Raw genomic sequence first — 22431 nt, forward strand, 5'->3', positions numbered from 1 at the left:
TCTTTTCGTTCAACCAATTCTATCCTCGGCTTCCCACTTTTTCCCTCTTTTTCTCACTTTATCCAAGCTTTTTCTTTCTTTTTCTCACCTCTTCTCCTCGCTCTCGCGTGCATGTACTTCTTCCTTCGCGTTTCTATGCTCTTTTGATCCGGAAAAATGTTGAAATGTTTTCGAAATGTATATTCGACAAGCATGTGCATACATTTTGCATAAACGTATCCGGGGGAATCACATACGATATTTGTTCACTGGTATAAACATAAAAATTTCCCACGTGTAAAGTTGTATTACTAATTTCATTCTTCATTCATTTATACTGTAATATGAAATATAATGTTTTGTCATTGTGTTGTGTTGTGTTTATTTCAATAATTTATCGTAAAAGAAATGTTAATTCAATGAAACAAGATAGTTCTCTCTTATTTATTATTAGCTATCAGTTTTGAGTTTATTAGCCTTCCTTTCTTTATTATTTGTCGATTTCATGAGATTTTTTTTAACGATAATTTTTTTATAATTTACGAGAGATATGACCTGTTAATTTATCATCGATTCGTAATATTTCTTTGTTATTCGTTAATTATTTACAAGGGATAGACAATACGAAGGTCGTCTTTTTTCAAATATTTGTATCATATTTGTATTAAGTTAATTATAATTTTTAATATCTTGTAAGAAATTTATCGACTATACAAGTATTCATTCTGGTTATTTTAGAGAAGATTCGATCTTATGTTTAACAACGATTAAATTTTTTTCTATAAGATCAAATTTTCAATTTATCAAAATGGAAACAAAAAAACTTGGAATAGTTATTTTATTATGGTTCACGTGCGATTATATCTCTTATACCGCGGTTATTTTTACGCATATGCATTTTGATGAAAGTATTTAGGCCAATGTCGTATCATGTGTGAAAACCCACGAGTTCTATTTTTATGGGAAACCCTGTGGCAAATTACTTTTCGCAGTTTCGCGATAATCGAGATTTCTTGATTTGTCAAACGTAAAGAAATCCTCGAATAATCGAGTAAATAAAATATAGAATGTAGAATTTATCTTTAATCTAAATTATAATACATTAAAGAATCATCGTTCTCTTATCTCGTTATGTTTATCGACTAATAAAGAAATAAAATTTGGATACCGAAAGAAAAATTTGAATAAAATTTTACGTTTATGTGCGTATATTTTTGTTAAAAATAAATACTTATCGTTCACGGTCATCCAACGATGACCCAACTTTATATTCTACGTTCGAGTTCTCCATATTTTTCTTTCACTCTGATATTTTTTTTTTTTTTCTTTTGATGAAAGATATTCACGCAGCGAATCTATTTTATCTCGATTTAAAAATATTGTAGTACAGTTTCGAACCAATTTGATTTTCAACCGATATGAAATTCGAAACGAAATTTTTTAACGAATCTAAATAACAAATAATAAAATAACAAGAAAAGAGAAAAATGTTCTCGAATCGACGAGTAAATTACGTTATTCGACAAACGATAAAACGATAATGATTAATGATTGCGTTAAAATCTCTTAAGTCAATAATATTTTCACTTACTTAATATTATGTAAGAATTTTTATCCGAACCAAGATCAATTGTTGTACGATCGTTAACTGTATTCCAATTATCGTAATTAAGTACGTCAAGAATCATCATTGAATTAATATCAATCATGTATTCAAGAATGACGTCTGGTCTGAAATAAAAATTAATTTCGATCAATGATGTATTTTTTTTCTTGTGATGTAACTCTTAAATGAAGATTAGTCGTATGGACAATTGTACACAACTTTGTATGTCATTAATGATTTGTTAAAAAAGAAAAAAAAAAAGAAAAAGAAAATTTAAGAATAGTAAAATATTGCACATAAGTTTCATTGTATTGTTTAAATCCGGTTCGCGGCACAACAATCGTTTAACGGCGGACACGTAATATATTAATCGCTGTAGTATCGCTGTACTTATCCATTATTGTTTACGTTTTGGTTACGTTTTATTCTTCCTTTTTTTTCTCTTCTTTGAGATCGAAACCGACATGCTTCAATATTTCTACGAATCTTTCCTTTCTGCCTGATTCATGGCAGAATCGACTCGAGCTTGCTTGACCATCAGTTTAGTCTTGAACTGCACGCCACGCGTATTAACAACGTTTATCAACAACGTTTTATCAACAACGTTTTAGTTCGTTTCTAGTTCGTGTCGTTTTTCGTTATCAAGGAAATGTGCAACCACATTCTATCGAACGTAATTTTCGTTTCACTTCTTGTCATCCTATCGTACGCGAACGACGACGAACTTTACGGTAAATAAATTTTCGACAGTGTGAATAAATGTGAATGTACATGTATCATTTTTATGATTATCTTCGTGTCAAACGATATGTAATCGAAAAAAATCAAAAATTGTAATCATCTTGTTTAAGAAGACATTTCGTCATGAATACCGATAGAGTCAGTTTTTATCCAGTTTTTTCTGGAAAAAAAAATATCTGTTCACTTTCATGAATTTTGTTTTCAGTTACTTTTATCCACTTAGATTCTGAAAAAAGAAAAAAAAACGAATGGATCTCTTCTCTTTCATGAACTTCGTTGACTGAAATTATGATAAACTGTTTGTTCTTCGTCACAATGATATCATTATAACGAATATAACGAACTGGTCCTCGTGAATTCGGTATTCCACGATGCAAACAAAATATTTAGATATACCTTACTCATAGATGTTTCATATCTTCTTTTGTGACGTTATAGTTGCATTATACACATGCATAAATTCACAAAAATTCAAAAATTTTTGAACACGACAAATTATAACAAATTATATCACGAATCATGTTCGATATTGTGTTACGCTGTATTGAAAAAAAAAGGACAAATATAAATTTAAAATATCCTATATTGCAGTGTACTTACATTTTAGATTAACATCTTAAATGTCACAAGGAATAAAATAAATATTATTTTTTGTATTTCTTGTTTCTTTTTATTTCTATTAGAAGGAAGTCGATGTACGTTGGAAGATGGTAAGACAGGCATCTGCAAGAAATTAACCGATTGTCCAATAAGAATACAAGAGGTGCAGCAAGGCTTAAGGCATTCAGCTTCAACAGGAAGATGCGGATTCTCTAATTTTATTGAGATTGTTTGTTGTCCTATAACGAATTTTGAAAGAAAAGTGTTGCTTCGTCCGGCTGATATCGGTATGAGCATTTATTATTCAAAAAAATATCGAATGAGTCACACAGAAGGCAATCTAATCTATTCATTAAGATAAATGCAGATCGAGTTATTATAGGTTATTAAAATTTTGAAAAATAAAATAAAGTTGATCAGTTTGACTTCTGAATGACTAATACATAATTTAGATTGGAACCTTAATAGTAAAATATTAATTCGAATATTATATTGCGAATCATTAATAAATTTTTATTAAATCTGTTTTTATAATTATTCTTCGAATGTATCGATACTTTATTATCAAAGATCGATAGAGAAAGTTTATATTCCCGTTTTATTTTTAATCTAAAAATGCTTATAGCGTGAAAGTTTAATAATTTATGACATAAATTATTGCTGATCATACGATATATAAATTCACGCCTGTCATGTATTTGTATATGGGAAAAATATGTATGTACACGTACACATACATATGTCTATAATAATAATTAATGTTTGGAAATACAAAAGTATCAGAATTAGTTTTGTCTTTTATTAATTTTCAAAAACAGTTTGTTACCATAATTATTTTATAAAATAATATCATAATTTTTAAACAGAAAATTTTTATCTTTAAAAAGAAAGAACAAGAAAAGAATTCAATGAAAATTAACTATTTTAATATTAAATTTCATATATTTTAATCGAATTTGAAATAAAACACAAATATGCATAAAAGTATGATGAAAAGAAATTCATTGACAAAACATCGTTATCATATAATGCATATAAATCAACTATTATAAAGTGATTTGCATGCCCCATTTAAAATTTAAATAACCGATCTTTTTTTTAGTCGAAAATTTATGAATAATACGTAAAATAAAATTGTACGTATTATCAAAGAGAATATATATATATAGTCTTTTTGAAGAGTTTTCTTGGTTATTTATTTAGAGAACCAGCTCCATTTAATGATTTATTTTAATTGTAATTGTAAATATGCATGATTTACATTTCTATAGGTCTAAGTAATTATTATACACAATTTTTAGCTAGATCGTTTCATTCTATTTATTATAATAATTAATATAACGATTTTCAGCTTGTCAAGAATACGGCAATAATGCAACAACAATACAAGAGGACGCAAATTTGTCTCTCCACATATTTAATGGAAAATTGGCTATGTCCAGTGAATTTCCATACGCAGTGGCTTTAGGATATGAAAACGACGACATTTTCGAACCTATCAAATATAGTTGTGGAGGTAGTTTGATATCTTCTCAGTATGTATTGACTGCGGCACATTGTGTCAGTAATATAAATGAGAGAGTACCAATCGAAGTGAGTATTATTAAAAGATTTGAAATTAAAAAAACCAAATCAAATTAGCAATGAATTCTTCTATTATTAAATTTTTACGCGTTGTTCCAGGTACGATTAGGAAACGAAGATATACAAAGTATCGAATCGAACGTGCAACGGATTCCGATAAGCGACGTAATATGTCATCCGAAATATAAACGCAGTACGCAATATAACGATATCGCTATTTTAAGGCTGAAAACAAAGGTACAGGTTTCGGAAACGACTAAACCTATTTGTCTTCAAACCAAATCCTTAACATCATTGAAGATAACACCGAGAACATCTTTAATAGTGATTGGATGGGGCGCTACGAGTTTCGATGCCGAGAATTCTGTCAAATTGAGAAAGACGCCTAGTCTCAGGTGAAGCAAAATTTGCAAACATTTTTGCATATTGTCTTTTTAAATTATTTATTAATTATTAAAATTATAATGAAACTTTTTTATTAATAATATTTGTTTCAAATATCACAGCATCGTGAGTAGAGAGGAATGCGAAAAACACTACGTAGGACATCCAAGATTACCTAACGGCATCGACGACAATTTCATTTGTGCCATAGACAATAATGCCAGTCGAAGGGCGGACGCTTGTCAAGGAGACAGTGGAGGCCCATTGTTAATGATGACCGAAAGAGGTGACACCGTAATTGGAATCACAGCTTTCGGTAATACTTGTGGTTCACCTGCCCCGGGTGTTTACACCGCGATTTATTCTTATTTAGATTGGATCGAGGAACATGTTTGGACGAATAAAAATGAGAAAAAAACTGTCGTGAAGAAAGGATCTTTCAACATTACGATCACGTTCTAGTGAAACACACTTTATATGTGTTTGCCAATATGTATCTCAGGTAATGATCTCCGGGTAATAGAATTCGATTATATCATGGAGATTATTTTGTATTACGGGTTTTGTTAGATACTCATACGTGACATCGTAGATGATTAATGAACTGTCGTCGATAAAAGGAAAAAAAAAAAAAAAAAAAGACAAGAAAAGGAGATAAACATTAACAAAACCCTCTTTTATTTATTCACATTCTGTACAAATATTTTACATAATGTCTGATAATATCTATCTTGCCAACTCGAGTATTGATCGATAATGTGTGATAAGCATCGATTTGAATACTTATTAAAAACGAAGTACAATTAAAAAAATAATAGATCTGAAATAAAGAGATAGACATCGTTGTTCAATGTTATTACGAATCGATCATTTTATTTTAGAAAATTGGATAAAACGAAAAATAATAAAATTATTAAAGTGAAATAAAATAAAAAGATTTTACAAACGATTCATTTATATTTATCAAGGGCCTCGTATCTTCGAAGTTGTTATCTTTTAAAATAAGATGCAAAAAAACATACCAGCACCAAGATTTAAAGCGATTCCAAGATACAATATAAGTTTCTACGATATAAGTTTCCATAAGTTTTCCTCGTAATGATTAAAATTTTTGTAAACCACAAAAACTATTTCAACGCATATAAATATAAGTGGATATATCCATATTTCGCGTGGAGGGTAAGTTGTCGGATTTATTATAGAACATCGAAATCCTTATTTATTCAACAAAGGGTGTACAACGATTATGATACAAGTGTTCGCGATATGCGATGTAATACTGTTAACGATCAGGTGCAATTAATAGATATATAATTAATTTACAGTCTAACGAACGAGTTCCAAAGAATTTCATTATTCCCACGGTCTGTGTCCGTGACGCACGATTCAAGCGAAATTAATCGGGAGTCGTTTCGTCGTTCACTAACTAATCGTAACTTCTTATCTTTTATTCTTTGAAAAGATTCCGTGCGTGTATAAAATTTAAAGAAGAGATATTTCCATCGTATAGTAACTAAATACGTATTCCCATCACCCGTAAAAATCCTCCAATTTCGTATCGTATCGTAATTGAAATTTCACCTTCTTTCATCGAATCGAAAAAATTGATCGAGCAAAAATAAACCAAGATACAAGATTAAGAAGAAAACGAAAGATCGATCAATTCAGATTATCTAACGCATCTATGTGTCCGTTCAAAATCAATCAACCGTTGAAAATTATCATCACGATCAATATATTTTCGAACGATCGATCGATTCCAAACAAACCAATACGATATAGCAACAAGAGTAATAATTTAAAAAAAAAAAAAAAAAGACACAAATGAATTTATTTATTCTTCGAAGCCTGTCGACGGTAAAACGATCCTCGCCACAATTTGTATCGTACAATTTCACCCCCATTTAGTAGCTATAGTGTACAACGATCTAAGAAGTTCAAGCGCCCTATTGTCAGACGCGAAGCTGTCATCCTCCTGGAGGGAATTATTCTCGTCCGATACCGTCCCTTTCTCCGATCGTCTCGCTACATTCGCCGAATTTTCCGTGGTCGAGCGAAATTTTCGGCTCTTCCTACTCCTGAACGTGGTCACGGGCGGCTCGGTAATCAATGGCGCGGTCGAGCCGCTTCTCGCGTAATTAACCGATTTAACGGTGGCGGGCAGATCGAGCCGATTAATCTCGGCCACCACGTTTTTCGACTCCTCGGACGAGAATTCGTTCACGGGCAATCTGAGCAAAGCGTTCAACAGCTCCTCCCGTTGCAACGTGTTGTTGGCCGGATCGTTGCAATGCCGTATCAAAAGAAGGACAAGTTGTCGAACGGTCTCGTTATTATCCGCCTGTTTCATCACTCTCATCAACGTGTCGGTGCTCGAAGCGTTTAATTTGCCGAACAATTTCTCCGCAATTTCGTCCTCCGTCCCGTTCGACTTACTCGCGACGGAACTCGTGTAAGGAAGCAAAGTCACCAGGCCCTGTTGGCCGGGCAACGATTTCGTCGACGTGATGGAAGAGGTTATCGTGGTGGTGATACTGGATCGTGTGGTGATCAATGGCTTTGGCGTCACCGTGTTCTCCACGGTGAACGAAGTGGGAAGCAGAGAGAAGGTCGTCGGTGAATCCTTGTCCCTGGACAACCTTTGCACGGAAATTGACGTATCCTCGTCGTCCGTGGACGACGACTCTTCCGAAATGGTCAACGTGTCGTCATCGAAGGAAGGCGTGTTCCCGTATTCTCGGCTGTCAGTCACGGTGAATTGCGTTCCCGTCGACGACACCGTCGATTCGACATCCGACTCCAAATCGTAGTTGATCCTTTGAGGATCGACGAACACGGAGGTCTCCCACAGATGAGTGACAGCCGGTGACGAGGTCCAATGATCGTTGTCCAATACTTTTTTGGATTCTTTCCTCTTGGGTTGGTTCGTGGTTTCGAACGAGTCGTTGGAATAATCGTTCGCATAAGACGTAGTCTCGACGGTGGATACAGTCGTTGTGGGGAATTCGGTTAAAATGGTCGTGGTGGGCGTCGTTCTCTCGGTTATCTCCACGTTGTGCTCGTCCACGCGATTGTAAAGATTCCTGAATTTCGTGTAACTGTTTCTCGAGGTTGGCAGGGAAACCCCAACTTTTGCCTCGGTCAACAACGATTTGTGTCGAGGAATTTTGAAGGAAGGTTGCTCGGTCGACGTCTCGTAATTGTTCGAGGTCGAGGCGAGGGTGGTCGCGCGCACCTTGTGCTGGGATGTCTGGGTGCTGGGATAATTGTCGGGAGACGCGGGAATCTTGTCGTTTCCCTTTCGAATCGGTTTGACGGGGGAGTGACTTCCGTCGAACAACGGAGGACTGAGTTGTTGCTCGGGCTTTTTGCTCGTCGATTTCTTGTTCCAGTTGTAGGTAACCATGTGCATGAACATCGATGGCGATAAAGGTGTCGGCGAGACGACGTAATTGTCGCTCGTCGGAGTGGTGACGAGTGATATTCTATCGGTGTACGGTTCGGCGATTGTCGTGACGCTGTTGTTTTGGAAACCCCCGACTCGATTCCGATTCTCGTCGGAAGACATCGGGACGTCCGTTGACTCGACCACGCTTCCTTCGTCTATCTCGTTATTCCGATTGTAAGATCCGCTCGAATCGCTCGCGTACGGTGTGCTGTTCGCCTCTGTCGTAAACGTGCTCTCTGTCGGTGGCGTGGAACTCTCGAAATAGTTACCAGAGACGGGATTCAACGATACCAAGTTCGTACTATATTCGAAGAAATTTTGGCCGGATGTTCTCGGCGTAGTGTAATAGGTGCTTGGCGTAGTGCTCAAGGTCTCGTAAAGATTTTCTTGTACCGTGGTGCTGGGCAGTTCGAAAGTGGTGGGATAGGCGGTGGTCAATTTCTGCCTGATATCGTTACTGTCGTCCGAGAAGTCTAAAACCTCGTCCTTTTCCCTGTCCAACGAACCGTCCTTATCTTCGTCCTCCGGAGGATAAGCGGTGGTGGTCCACAGATCGGTTTCCAACGTAGTTCGAGATGGTTCGGTGGGCCTGATCTCGGTCAACACCTTCTTGAACGTGTCTGGATCCAATAAATACGCGGACAAAGCGTGCGTGAACACTTGTGCCAACTCCCTGAGCCTGGTACCGTTCGACTTTCGAAGATCGTCCAAGGATCCTCCGCTTTGTTGAAGCTCCAGATCGTCGTCCTCTCCGTTCCCGTTATCCAGACGATCTTCCGTGCTCGTCACGTTCCCGATCTCCACAGCGTCGTTCAATTTGAACAATTCCGTGTACGAGTCGATGGTATGTCGAGTGAGAAGGCTGGTCGGCACTTGAACCGTCTCGTTACTTTTCTTCGAGAAAAGTATCGATCCCTGTACATCATCGTCCGCCGATTCTGCGTTCAAAGACGAGTCTGTAGTCTCGTTGGAGTTGAAGTTCTCGGTAGCCGTGGAAAAATAGAGCGCCAGAGAGTGCAAGGTGGACGGGTCGGGGGGAGGAACGGAAACATTGCTCGCTTTCTCGCTTCCTTTGAACGCGTCGGGCACACTGTGCTCCAGATTCTTGAGGGAGTGGAGCATGCTTAACACGTGCTCCCTCTCGGAGGATCGCGATGCGTTCGTCTTGCTTTTACTCGTCGGTGCAGGATATCTCGTGGATTTCGGCGTGGAAGTTTTCGGCGATTCGTAAGCCGTGGTATAAGCAGGCACCGTGGGGGTGTAGAGGGTGGGCCTTGAAACGGTGCCTGTCGCCGATGTGTACGCGTAATTCCTGGTAAACGGAACGTAAGGGCCCAGGGTAGACATTACTTTGCCCTGTTTGTACGTGAAACTTCTATCGTAGGGGCTCGGATCCTTCTCGGTATTTTGTTGATGAGAAACCGACGTAGTCTTGAACGTAGGTTTCTCCGTGGTGGTGACGAAGTTTTGTCGATAACCCGGCGAAACCGTGGAAGGGTTCTTGCCGCTAGGTTTCGAATCGCCGTTTAATCCATTGGACCGACTATCGATCGTGTTTAGTACCGGTCTCTCTGTACCGCGAGGAAAATTATTGCTACGAAAAGACGCGGTGGATGTAGGCGACTGGTAATAATTGGTGGTGGTAGTCGTGTACCTCTGTTGCGGAGGGCTCGGTGTTACCGTGTTTTGGCGATAAGTATCCGTGGTCACGTAGGAGCGAGAGGTTGGAGGAATCGTTCCTACGTTGCTAGTCGATCTGCTGGATTCCCTGTTAACGTTAATATCGTAGTAATTTTTATCGACGAAGCTGCTTCGAACGTTGGTTCCTGTAGTCCTCTGGCTTCCGCTACGATACTCGTAGTTGGTATTGGCAAATTGAAGGGATTCGGTCGGTCGGGTATCGAAATTGGCGAACGACTTTGTCGAGAGGCTACTTTCCTCCGTCGTGGCGATTTCGTCGTCGCATGGAGTGGTAGTCGCTGGAGTGGGTGTCGGGTATTGCGCGGTCGTCTCGTAATAGCGCGTGGAAGTGGGTGTAAACTGGGTGTAATCGTTTCTCCCCGTGGACGAGTCGTTTTCGTTATCCCGCCTCCGGCTGGTCGAAGTGGTCGGGTCGTGATCAGGATTTCTCGTGGTGGAATCCCCCCGATTAATATACAATTGGTAGTAATAGTGATGCGTGTTTCCAGCGTTCTCGTTGAATCGATTCCCACGATTTCCAACGAACGCCGCGCTTTCCGCAAATTGCTGCGATTCTTTCACAGGGCTGGTATTACTTCCTCTGAACGTGGTCGACTCCGTATAAGCCGGGGTCACCCTCTGCGAAGCGGCAGAAGTCGAATTACCTCTACCTTTGAACTTCAATCTCTTGAGAGTTCCTTTATCGTCCCGCTGGGCGTTCGAGTTTCTATTTGTCACGTAGTAATTTTGAGTCTTTTTCGAGGCTGTATAATAATCTTGATTGACGGTGGTCGAATACTTGTTCGCGTTCCCTTCCTCGGTACTCCTTGTAAATTGATCGAATTGTTGCTTCAAGTTGGACGGTTGACTCGATGATCGAAACCCATTCACACCCAACAATTGATCGTTATCTCTTTGCGATTCCTGGCTGAAATTATTGCCGGAGTCAAGATGGCGGGAGGATTTGATCCTTTCTCTGTTCGATTGCAGCTGGTTCTCTCGGGAAGGCTCCTCGTAAGGTTTGATCCTTCCGTTCTGTTTACCGTCGTAGCTAAGATTTTGAACGTCGTAGTAATCTTGTTGGCCGCGATCTTGCTGCTCGATCGATTGTTGATAGTCGAATTTCGATTTTCGCGCCTCGGTTCGTCTCCTCTCCTCCTCGAACAGCTGCTCGCTGCTTTGCTCGTACAGCTCGGTGGATTTGCTACAGTCCACCTTGAACCACCAATCGCAAATCAACTGCGATTGCTGAAAGATGGTACCGTTGGGACAGAGGAACGATATCTTCCGGCCATTGTCGCAGATGTGGAATACCTGAACAGAAAGAGTTCGTTCGTGATTCGTCCCAGCTATCTGTTCTTCTTTTTTTTTTTTTTTTTTTTTTTTTTTTCATTATTTTTCAAAGCAGTTTGATTTCTCATTCGAAAAGCCACGCTTTGAATAATTTCACACTTTTTATCGAAGGAAGATATTCTTTTTTTTTTTTTTTTTTTTATCTCCTAGGTGAAAGTTCGATAAAGTTCGCAAGGAGTTTAGAATAAACGCTCTATTCATCGTTTGCTCGATTACGATATTCACGGAACAAGGCATTTCGCGATTTCGTAACGTGGAATCCCGTGTTTGATTAAAATAATTACGTTGCGGCAAGATATACATTAAGCCATTCGTTACTCACTTGACAATTTGTCTCCAAGTCCGCGTAGTAACCACCTTTCAAGCCGCGACAGCTGAACGAAGTGGTTGGAATTGTCGTGAGCGCTGGAAAGTCTACTCCGGGCTGTCCTGTCACGCCTAAATTAAAAGAGCAAGATCTCATTGTACACAGCTTGATCGTCTCGTTTTTTTTTTTTTTCTTTTCTTTTAAAAATTCGCTGACGTTTAATCTCTCAGGAGGAAATATAGGAACATTTTTTTTTTTTTTTTTTTTTTTTCATTCATTCATTCATTCATCCGTTGACACTCGTGAAAGCTAAAATATATATTTTTCATGCAACCGAAGCATTCTTACGAATTGTAAGAGAATAATATTCATTTCGTTCGCTTCAAAGAAAAATTATTATTATTATTATTCGGCTTAAATTCGGAAAAAAAAAATAGATAAAAAGTATAAGATTAAAATTATTATTATTACACAAATATAGGAAACGATAATAATGAAATATCGAGTTTAAGTTCAAATCGATATCAACAACGCGATCTCGTTTCATTTTCTATCGAGGGATATTAATTTCCTGAATCCATGTTATTAGTTGTCACGTTGATCGGTTTAAAATAAAGAATACTAACTAATTGAATGCATGCGCTTTATTCTACTTGGATAGAGGAAGCTGGAAGAGAAAGCGGCTGTTGTCTACTTATGCAGTATTATTAATAATACCCGCTCCTTTGAGCCATTCCTTGAGAAGATCCACATTGCCGAAGAAGACTGGGAAAGAAAGGCGAAGAAAGTATTTTAGAGATGGAACGGAAGAGGGTGGTAAATTGTATACATTTAGGCGTTAGTAAGAGTTTTGGTTAGGAACCTTGATAAATTTGGTACTCGCCATTCTTCTCCGGTGCCAGCCTCTTCACTATTTTTCTCAACGATTCTTCGTTTTCTACCGATGCTTCTAGACTGGATAAATCCAACTCTGACGGGAGCTAGGGCAAATTTACCTTCTTGTTACTATTTTCTGACTAGAAGTGAATTTAACTCGTAGTAAAATGTTATATTAGTTGAAATATTGATTTTTTTTTTCAAATAGTAATAATTTTTGAAGAAGAAATGAAAAATTGCAATTTTTTTCAACATTTTTCTTCTATTATATAATCGTGATAGTAGATAAATAAAAAAGAGTAAACATAAATATAATTAAATATTATAAGTATACATGTTTACATAGTAAATGCGTTAATGAAAAATCATAATCACCTCTGTTTCGCAATTGCTGACCATAAAAGTGACCATTGAACCTGTAAAATCGGGTAATATAAGCATTATTTTAAAAATCATGATGAGATTTATATCTCGTAAAATATCTATGTAAAATGATATTTCATTTATTGTTTAATATTCAAACAACGCTAACGTAATATTTGTTTTATGGATCAAATATAATATAAAAAGAAAAAAAAAACTTTGTTCGTACTTACATAAAAATATGATTATTTCAAGGCATACCATTCTGGATAAATTTTTGTGCATGATTCTGAAACAAAATACGAAAAAAAACTTGACATTTTTATATTATTACATTTCTTTTATTAATATATTTTCAAAATACAAATTTATAATGTTCAAATAATTATTATCTACAATTTTATACTATAGATATATTTATAATATATAGATGAAAATTATATGAAAAATATCGATCAATACGGCATTAAAGTATTAAACAATTAATGTTTACAAAGAAACTAAAATGTAAAACACAAATTTTTCAATGAAAAAAAAAGTCATCTGCCGAAACCCGGGATCGAACCAGGGACATTTAGATCTTCAGTCTAACGCTCTCCCAACTGAGCTATTTCGGCTTCCGAAGGAACGCTTCTCTATATTAGATAACAAACATCCATTCGTTTATTTCGATCAATAAACTGTATAAATATTTTTAAAAGTTATACTTAAACTTAAATCGATTATTTAAATTGAATAAATATCATCAAATTAAATCTTTTATATCCAATTAAAAAATAATTTTAATAAGAAACATTCACATAAAACAAAACTTCAAAACGAAGAGATGACATTTAATCGTCTATGCCTCATAACGTAAGCATCCCATGAACTATTAATAAATAAAATACCAAGAACTTTGCTCAATCGCGATAATAATCTCTTAAGATTTATGCGGTACATATTTGTAAGTACTCATCTTCGTGACAATAAAAAATTTATAATATCTTTGTTAAAATCTTCGATACAGTGGTAATGGAATTCATTAAAGTATACGAATAAAATAGATACACGATTAAAAATATATTCAAATTATAATAATAATTATATATTACATGTACATAGCTACATAATATATTGTAAATGCATTAATAATTCATATTTGTATTAATCGCATTGAATTTATAATCGTATGTAAATAGTTTATCGAACGCGAATCACTCGAAACAAAATATCTGGTTGCTGCTTGAACTTGCGATCAATAATCGCAATACTCATATATTCGTCATCTTTCGCGAATAAATTATCTCTTTCTCGATGAATAAACTGATCGAAAAAGCTAATCGACCGAACGTTCCCTTCGCGTGAAAAATAAAAAGAGAGAAAAAAAAAACGAGTAAAAAAAAGAAGAAAAAAAAGGAAATAAAATTCATCACGATTCCTCCTTCGTGATTCACAATCACCCACGTTCATCGTGCATACACGTCAATCAGTGATAAACGGCCGACTCGAGTTTACCGAGAAAAGGCGTTCGGCTCGATCGCGATAATAAAACCACCAGCAAAGGACTTGAATAGTTGAGAACGTTGCCCCATGATTACCCGTGAAATCGATTATCCTAATCAAATCCCTGGCCGTGGTAATGGGGTTTCTATTATACTACGGTAATCCGCGATGAGTATAAACGATCGGTCCGGTGTCCGTGGCTCAGTGACATTCAACAATCGACAACATGAAAGCGAGTCAACCTCTCGTTGTCGGAAGAAACAAATAGCCCTATCGTGTTCGTCTCGTTCCTACCTTCCTCTTTCTCTTTCTTTGTCGTCGTGACGCGTGACGCAATCCTGAAGACGAGTGGAGAATATCTTGTTCATTCTCACGGTTCACCGATTCACCGGACTTTCAAAATGATTACGGTAGTCATTAAGTTGCCTGTTGGCATTTGATGCGACGCGCAATTTATGGTTAATCCTTTGGGCAAACCGCGATGAGTATTATAATGACGTACTTTCACTCTCTCTCTCTCTCAGGAGTCTGCGACCGATATGAACCTCTCGTTGTCATTTTACTCGTCCATACTCGATCCTCTTCGATTGTTGTCTTATTTCTCTTGATTGATATCGATCGTTCGACGATCAGCAAGGGTTACGTTGTCGAGCAACGATCACGATTTTTTTAATGGAACTTGGTTTCTTCCCGACGATATCAGCTATACAATACCTGCGCGAGAACCGGAGAGTTTTTTTTCTTTTTTTATTTTTTTTTTTCTTCGACTAACGATCCGTTCGCACGACGTATACCTACGTATGTATGCATATAACAAGTATGCTTCCAAGGGTTGCAGCTTCGATTACGGCGATTCTTCTCTCGATGACCTGGGTTAACGAATCCAAATTTTTCTTTTCTTTTTTTACCGCGTGAAAAGATTTACAAAATAATTTCGCGAGATTGTATTTAATGAAAGGACTCGAACATGATCGTTTACTAATACGTTGTTTTAAAAAACAATCTCTGTATTTTTTTGATAAAGATGTAATTCCTTGCAATTATCGTAATCTTGGTGTTGAAAATTTGATGGATAAAGGAGCGTCGTACGTTAATAGATTCGATTCTCGCGTAATAGGGGATACTATTTCGAGGAATCGGTCCCAAAGGCATCGCTGGCTGGAGAAGGGAAGCTTACGGACACAGGGCCCGGGCGGATAGCGCGATGTTGAAACAATAGCCGGCAGATAGCGAAACAAAACTTGGCGTCTTAACGAGCGCGTACTCGCATACGTACCGCCTTCCTCTTTTGTAATGCTAATTCAAAGGAGGCAATTATTTCAGGAGTAACCGGTAACCTTCTAGTTTCTCGAACGACACCGGCCGTTCGGCGGTATCGTCCTTAGTAACCCGCGAAAGTCACCCAGATTCCACGAACAAAATTACGAAGAATCAATGCAAATCCTCGTTTCGATTCGTTGATTTTTATTAGTACACGTATCTCATTTCTTCCATTCGTTACTTTTTCCACATTCGTAAATCGCGTTTTTTCTTATAATTAAGATAATTATGCATTGATGTTTATATGGATTTATAGTTATATCGTAAATTCGAATTTTAGAATATTTTAGGAAGAGGAAAACTCTTTCGCCTCTTCTCCACTTTCTGATTAATTAAAAGGAAGGTGGGTTAAATATAGATAGAATATCGATAATATTAATATTATTATAGTGTATTATTATCGGATTTGTAATCGTGATTAAACAATGGGGAGCAACGGTTCCTTTCATTGAGTCACACGTTCCTTTCCGGTTATTTTGTTCACTTTTGCACGCTCGAAATCTAACGAGGCGATACGGGAGAGCATCGCGTTAAGGTAACAATCGAATGAACGAATCGAGTCGCCAGATATTATCGCAAACACAGGCTGCGTGTTGCGTGAAACAGATTACTTTTCTTCAACGAAGTTGAATCGAGAAAGTCGAGAGATAGATCGTAAGCTGGTCAAAGAGACGAGAATTAAACTAATATTCGTTTTTATGTATATATTCGCAAATCTGTATTCGTGAAACGATAATACAAAGTCAATGCAAGTGGAAAATTATGCGAATTGTGAAATTGTGAAAAAGTTGAATGAAAATATCAGATCTTCTTATTTTCATCTATATTTCTTATTCGTATTAAGTATTGTACTCGTTTCATAAAGTTTATCTGATTTTATTAATTTTGCATTATAAAAAATGTTGCAAATGAGTAATTATCTTGATTAACTGATTATACACGATCAGGAAATTATTCAAAGACTTGTAAGAAATGATGATATAAATCGTTAACCAATTATACATCGTTTTGCTTAACGTATTAAAATGATTTTTTTCAAGTTTAAAGGTGTTATTAAAATTGGAAGAATTTTGGAGAAGAATATTTCCCTCTGTTAAGAAAGAATAGATTTCTATCGACGAATAGATTTTATCGCGATAGAAAATGTCTTTTGCGCTTATTGTTTAGACTATTTGTAAAATTGAAACAGGCAATGAGATCTTTCTCCTCTCTGTCATTCGTTCAGCTTCGTTGAGGCGAATAATGGCGAAGATAATTACATGAATCAGCCGTAACATTTTTCGAAGCATTTTGTTATAGTGTAAAAGAAGAAATTTTCCTTTCCATTTAGGATTCCGGAAGGTAAAACTAACCATTAACTTTGTTTCTTTTGTATTTCTTCTCTCGTGTCGATATAGTCGTTAATTTAAAAAAGAGAAAAAAAAAATCTGCATTTCTTATGAAACAAATTGGAATTTTTTCAAAGATGAAGCGATTACATCTCTTTGTCTTCCATTTATTATTAAAAGAATTTGATATCTTCTTCTTATCGACCTTATCAAGGAAAACGTCGTGTTTTTTTGAAGTTTTTTTCCCATGTGTACGTACCACCTTACGTAAAGCATTGTATTCATTATGGGAGAGTTCTTGTAACTGGTTGTTTCTTTCGTGACTGAGTTTCGGCGTTATAATCCTTTCATACTACAAGCTATTTGTTTTCGTGCCTTCTCTCATCCTCCTCTTTCATCCCGATAACACGAGAAGATATTTCGGCCATCACTCCAGATTTTGCGAATGTAAATAAAAAAGAAATATTTGCAGGGAACGTAAACGTAGAGGAAACAGAGATGAAGTAATCGACCGAAATTATCCACCTTTTGTCTTCGCTCCACTTTCTCGAAATTAATGTTTCACACCACGTCGATCCTCGTCCAATTCTGTGACAAATTTCCCAGCAATTATAGTTCCTTGACTTGTCTAGGAATCGAACAACATATTCTCAAAAATAGATATCCAATCCAATCCATCGTTTCGTTAATTATCTTTTATTCAAATCCATTCCACTTCGCCAAAAAATGATCTCCACAGATTGGAAAAATGTTTAAAACGAAACGTACGTTTGTATGTAATAAACGTCGACGTTGATATTACCCACAGAGAAAAGGAGGGAAGGAAAAAAACGAAAAACTCGCTCGTCTCCTCGAGCGATCCTCGTACGTTATCCGTGCATTATGAGAACGCGGGGACGCGCGCATGTTTTCGGTTGAGGAAATGCTGCATGAACGGTTGAGATCGTTATAGAGGCGGCATCTTATGAAACATCCTGTTCACGAATATACGTATGTCCGACACGTATGCACGAGGAGACTTTCGGCCGTACTTCTCAAAGGAAGCGGAGAGAAGCGGAAGTGGTTTTATTCATACATCTATTTACCGATCGCAACACCGGTTTATCGGTGTTGACCCTCGAGCCACGCTTGGATCCGCCCGCGTTCAAGATCCGAAGAAAGGTCATTTCGGGGCAGTCACCGAGGAAGATGGTCGGATATCTTAAGAGCGGATCTGATTAGCGGGTCCCCCCCGTGGCAAGAGATGTTAGAAAGCGGCGAGCCGACCACGGCAACCGATATTGAGTCACGTCGAGGAACGAGCTGCGAATCTTCCGTGGCGGATCGACACGATCTCCCCTCGGAATGGGAGTGCGTTTTCGTCGCAATCCAATACGACGATTTAAGCAAGAATCGTGCAATCATCAACGGGCAATATCAACCCGGAATATTCGTGCTTGCCGTGTAATTTTCCACGAGATTGTCGCACGAAAAGACGAGAGAATGTCGAAATAATAATGCGCCATGATTATCTATAGCCGGAGAAACGTTTCTTATTTCGTCGATAATAATAAATAGTTGAGTTAAGAGAGAGAGAGAGAGAGAGAGAGAGAGATCTCCAGAAATCTCTCTTGGTTTTAGAGATTGCTCCTTCGGATGGATATTTATCGTTGCAATCGTCGCAGATTTCGTAGATTTATATTTTTTGTAAGTTGTAATGGTACGTCTGGCAGATGGAAAGAAATAATATTGAGTTTATAGTTAGAAATTTTGATACGGACAAATCGAAATCTTCGAATAGATTTAAAATTACAATTCGAATCGTTGCGAACGATGCATTTTAGATTTTATTATACAATTAACACAGGAAAAGTAATGGTGATTCTTATTGGAAATGGAGACACATCACTATAATCTCTCAACCGTGATTCGAAAAGATACGGAAATACAACGGCCGTGTTATATAATTTTTCTCTGTTTAGTATTTATATTATTATTGTTATTATCATTATCATCATCCTTTCCTAACTTTAATCAATCAAGTTTATTGCTGGACGAATAGTATATATCTAATTTCAAAATATAATATGATAGTTTAACATCGCAAGAGAAGGTGGTGTTAATAGTGCACTTGATTACTCGAATGCGTTGCGCATCACCAGCAAAGACGGAAGCGCAACGAACGAGTGACTTATACGATTTATCGAGGAGACGTTGATCCGGAAGACGAGCCCACTTTCGCCAGTAGAACGGCAGTGAGTCGTTAGCCTACCTACGACCTCCGCAGGACTCCGCTTCACACATGCGATTGCAACTCTTTTCACGACTTTTCTTCTTTCAGAAGGCACAGCGAAGAAACAACGGATTGTCCTCCGCGTTCTCTCGCGTGATACGAACAGCCCTCCTCCTCTGGTGGAGGAAGGGTTGTTGGAGTTGTAAAGGAAGTATATGACATAAGTGAAATTACGAACACACCTGATATATATATATATATATTACACGGACAGCAGACACTTTCCGTTGATTCTATCGCGCTTTTGCTACCGCGATTATCCATTACGGACGTAATCATAAAATAATGAGGATGATTTTCTAAGATACTTATGAAATATTATATTCAGTGAAAAAAGAAACTGTTCTAGGCGGGAGTTTGGCGAGGAACGAAGGAGATTCTCTATTCTTCATGATTCTTACGTCGATTCCTTCCTTTTAATCTATTTAATTATTAGACGACTTTTTTCGATCATTCGAATTATCCCGAAGAAATAGAAAATTATTCGTATTTATTATTGTCGTAAGAAATGTAATTTACCATATTGAATATGTTTAAGATGAGAGATGGATAAATAAGATGAAAACAAGTTTCCGTATCGATTAAAAATTTTTATTCTATGCATGAAATTTATTTCAATTAACAAGATACATCGTTTTCCCAACGAATATCCAACTGATACTTTCTACGTAATACACGTAACAATTCAATTAATTTCTCAGGAACGCAAAACGTTACGTCTTCGAATGCTAATTCGTCTCTATCTACGTTGAGCATAGTAATGCATCTTACGTTATTAATCTGTAATCACGGCTTTCTCCGCGAACCGGCTGCTATATAACATATAACAAGGGAAGAAAAAAGAAAAAGGAGATAGATTTAGTTTTACGCGTGGAAACCGGAACTCGGAAGCGTGTATTTCGTGAATTTATAGGTTGTGACGTGCGTGACGTTACAGCAGATATTATACAGTGTGTGCAAGTGTGCTGCTCCATCGTGAGATACAACGCAATGTCGACCATGGGAACCTTTTTTCTTTATGTTTAATTAATCACAGTCATAATTATATTGTTCGACGGAGTCATATTGTTTTAGTATTTATAAGCCGATGTTTACGTCATGCTAGTAGTGTCACGAAAAATGGGTCAGTAAAAAAAGAAACGTTCGAATTTTTAAATTTCGTCAATCAACGGGATAAATATTTATCAACGAAATGTCGCGTCGTTCATTTTTACTTGGAAAACACAAACTTACCTGTCGCAAAAAAAAAAAGAAAAAAAAAAATAAGAATCAAAATAGTTGAAATACGCAGACCATTGTAAAAATAACAAAAAATATTCCGACTGGATTATTTTAACAAACTGCACAATTCTGATAAATTGTGCCCAATTTGATAAATTAACTGTGAACTTTGGAAATTTTCGTGCAAATAATTCTGTTATAATTTAATGAAGACTGTAACAGACGCATATCGATATTGCCTTAATTATGGATCGAAAGCATACCTTCCTCATTCTTCGTACTGATAAACTTCCTATCGGTCTTTCTGCACGGAACAACAAAGTTTTCATTCCCGCTATACCGTAGGAGAATATCAATGAAAGCGGAAAACAAAGGAAAAGTTTCGGTGAATCGGATTAGCGACAATAGAGGAACAGGAGGACAGGCGAGGGGGATGATTTAAAACTTTTTTTTTTAATCCGTTTATCTTTTTTTATACTATCAATATCGTATATTTTTTTTTCTTTTATAATTTAGCGGTACACTTTTTTTTTTTTAAATACGCATTCAACGCCCTTCAATATCAATGATGCGTTCGAATTCCAAAAAATAAGGGTTTTTGTGCGTTTCACAATCGAGGAACATACCGCACTATTTTTTTTTTTTTTACCGCTATGTATTTTCTTTTTTTTTTTTTTTTTTTTTTTTTCAATTTTACGTTCCTTATAATATACATAACGTCTCCAATGATATATATACATTGTATTGTATACATATAATATTCGTTTATTGCTCTCGCAAAACTAAGGTTGAACCGGGTTTGGATCTACGAATGGCTCGATTAAAGGATACGATCGAAGAAACGTATGTAGAAACGATTGATAAAACGTTCTACAAGATGATAAAATCGGTCACGACGAATAATAGAATAAAAATGAAATTGATAATAGATAAACGCTAAAATTCAATAAAACAATCTTGATATCATCTATACAAATACATCTGCTGTACATACATAAATTATAGAACAATCTATTCGTATATCAGGTATGGTCAGTAATAGTTAGCTACGATTGTACTTATCACTTGTTATCACCGTCTAAATTATATATCACTTTGTATTTTCTAAATTCAGAAGCGTAAAAACGTAAACAACACTGTAAAACACTGTAACGAGCTATCTTATCCTATACATACTATATAATATATACTTAAAAAACAAAAAAAACAAAAAAAAAAAAACAAAAAAAAACAAAAAAAAGAAAAGAAGATGATAAAACAGGAAAAAGTATCGTATATAATTTCATTCATCAACAACGCACGCTTCCTTATTATTTAGTCGAAAATTGTGAAAGCACAATCTTCCATCGTTTATCATTACACGCGACGTAATATGACAACAAACGGAATCAACGCCGAATGGATTTATCATCAATCAAGATAATACATAAGTACGTACGTGCGTAACATCCAATATATTTCCCTCTTCCGTGTCACCCTCCTTCGATCACTTTGTTGGTATTCCTACTAATGGAAACGGTTCAAGGATACGACAAACGGCACTCATCACCCGTGACGGGACGAAACGAACGTAATACTTTCGCCCTTCTTCGGGATCGTATCACTGAACGGTGCGTGAAAACGAGAGGGGGAGAGAGAGAGAGAAAAAAAAAAAAAAAAAGAAGAGCAACGAGCAACAGTGGCGCGTGCAACAATGGTAACACCGGTATACACGAGAAGATGAACGGATGCGCATCAGACAAGTTCGGATGGCGCGCGGACCAGTACACCAAGTTGAAGGGTCGCGTCGCGAGCGGAACGTAGGACGATACTGAGGAGCCGTCTGCTAGGCATGCAAACCTCATACCGCGCAAGGATCCTCGCGAATCCTCGCTTCTTTGTCCA

At 36.8% G+C, this 22431-nt stretch overlaps 2 protein-coding genes, 1 long non-coding RNA gene and 1 other non-coding gene across 8 annotated transcripts; 1 reads left to right on the top strand and 3 right to left on the bottom strand.

Annotated features, from left to right (window-relative positions):
• The first annotated feature begins 172 nt into the window (after nucleotides 1-172).
• On the top strand, nucleotides 173-5843 carry LOC100863343 (serine protease snk). 3 transcript variants are annotated; one of them, XM_086912037.1, is made up of 5 exons: nucleotides 173-251; nucleotides 3010-3213; nucleotides 4278-4519; nucleotides 4610-4905; nucleotides 5017-5843. In XM_086912037.1, exons 1-5 carry the CDS (start codon nucleotides 176-178, stop codon nucleotides 5354-5356), a joined length of 1158 nt encoding a protein of 385 aa, XP_086768163.1. In that variant the 5' UTR covers nucleotides 173-175; the 3' UTR covers nucleotides 5357-5843. The 3 variants fall into 3 exon arrangements, with proteins under 3 accessions (XP_086768163.1, XP_086768162.1, XP_012344463.2); XM_086912036.1 differs by lacking the exon at nucleotides 173-251 and adding an exon at nucleotides 2050-2316 and having other exon boundaries at nucleotides 3013-3213; XM_012489009.3 differs by lacking the exon at nucleotides 173-251 and adding an exon at nucleotides 2072-2316.
• LOC147657020 (uncharacterized) lies at nucleotides 199-2126 on the bottom strand. The gene is made up of 3 exons (XR_015293308.1): nucleotides 2005-2126; nucleotides 1571-1710; nucleotides 199-316 (listed from the first exon to the last, which is right to left on the bottom strand). It is a non-coding gene; the product is annotated as an uncharacterized LOC147657020 (long non-coding RNA).
• Nucleotides 5550-22359, bottom strand: thw (chitin-binding domain protein thawb). Of its 3 annotated transcripts, none has more exons than XM_086912024.1 (6): nucleotides 21986-22359; nucleotides 13155-13210; nucleotides 12934-12974; nucleotides 12566-12662; nucleotides 11698-11813; nucleotides 5550-11336 (listed from the first exon to the last, which is right to left on the bottom strand). In XM_086912024.1, exons 1-6 carry the CDS (start codon nucleotides 21994-21996, stop codon nucleotides 6789-6791), a joined length of 4869 nt encoding a protein of 1622 aa, XP_086768150.1. In that variant the 5' UTR covers nucleotides 21997-22359; the 3' UTR covers nucleotides 5550-6788. The 3 variants fall into 3 exon arrangements, with proteins under 3 accessions (XP_086768150.1, XP_086768149.1, XP_086768148.1); XM_086912023.1 differs by lacking the exon at nucleotides 21986-22359 and adding an exon at nucleotides 14701-14897; XM_086912022.1 differs by lacking the exon at nucleotides 21986-22359 and adding an exon at nucleotides 14701-14897 and having other exon boundaries at nucleotides 12545-12662.
• TRNAF-GAA (transfer RNA phenylalanine (anticodon GAA)) lies at nucleotides 13466-13538 on the bottom strand. Its single transcript has one exon. It is a non-coding gene; the product is annotated as a tRNA-Phe (tRNA).
• Nucleotides 22360-22431: the final 72 nt, after the last annotated feature.

The sequence above is a fragment of the Apis florea genome, unplaced genomic scaffold (genome assembly GCF_048593485.1).
Source record: "Apis florea isolate Af1SG1 unplaced genomic scaffold, ASM4859348v1 contig_3367_pilon, whole genome shotgun sequence".
In the NCBI taxonomy this organism is placed as follows: domain Eukaryota; kingdom Metazoa; phylum Arthropoda; class Insecta; order Hymenoptera; family Apidae; genus Apis; species Apis florea.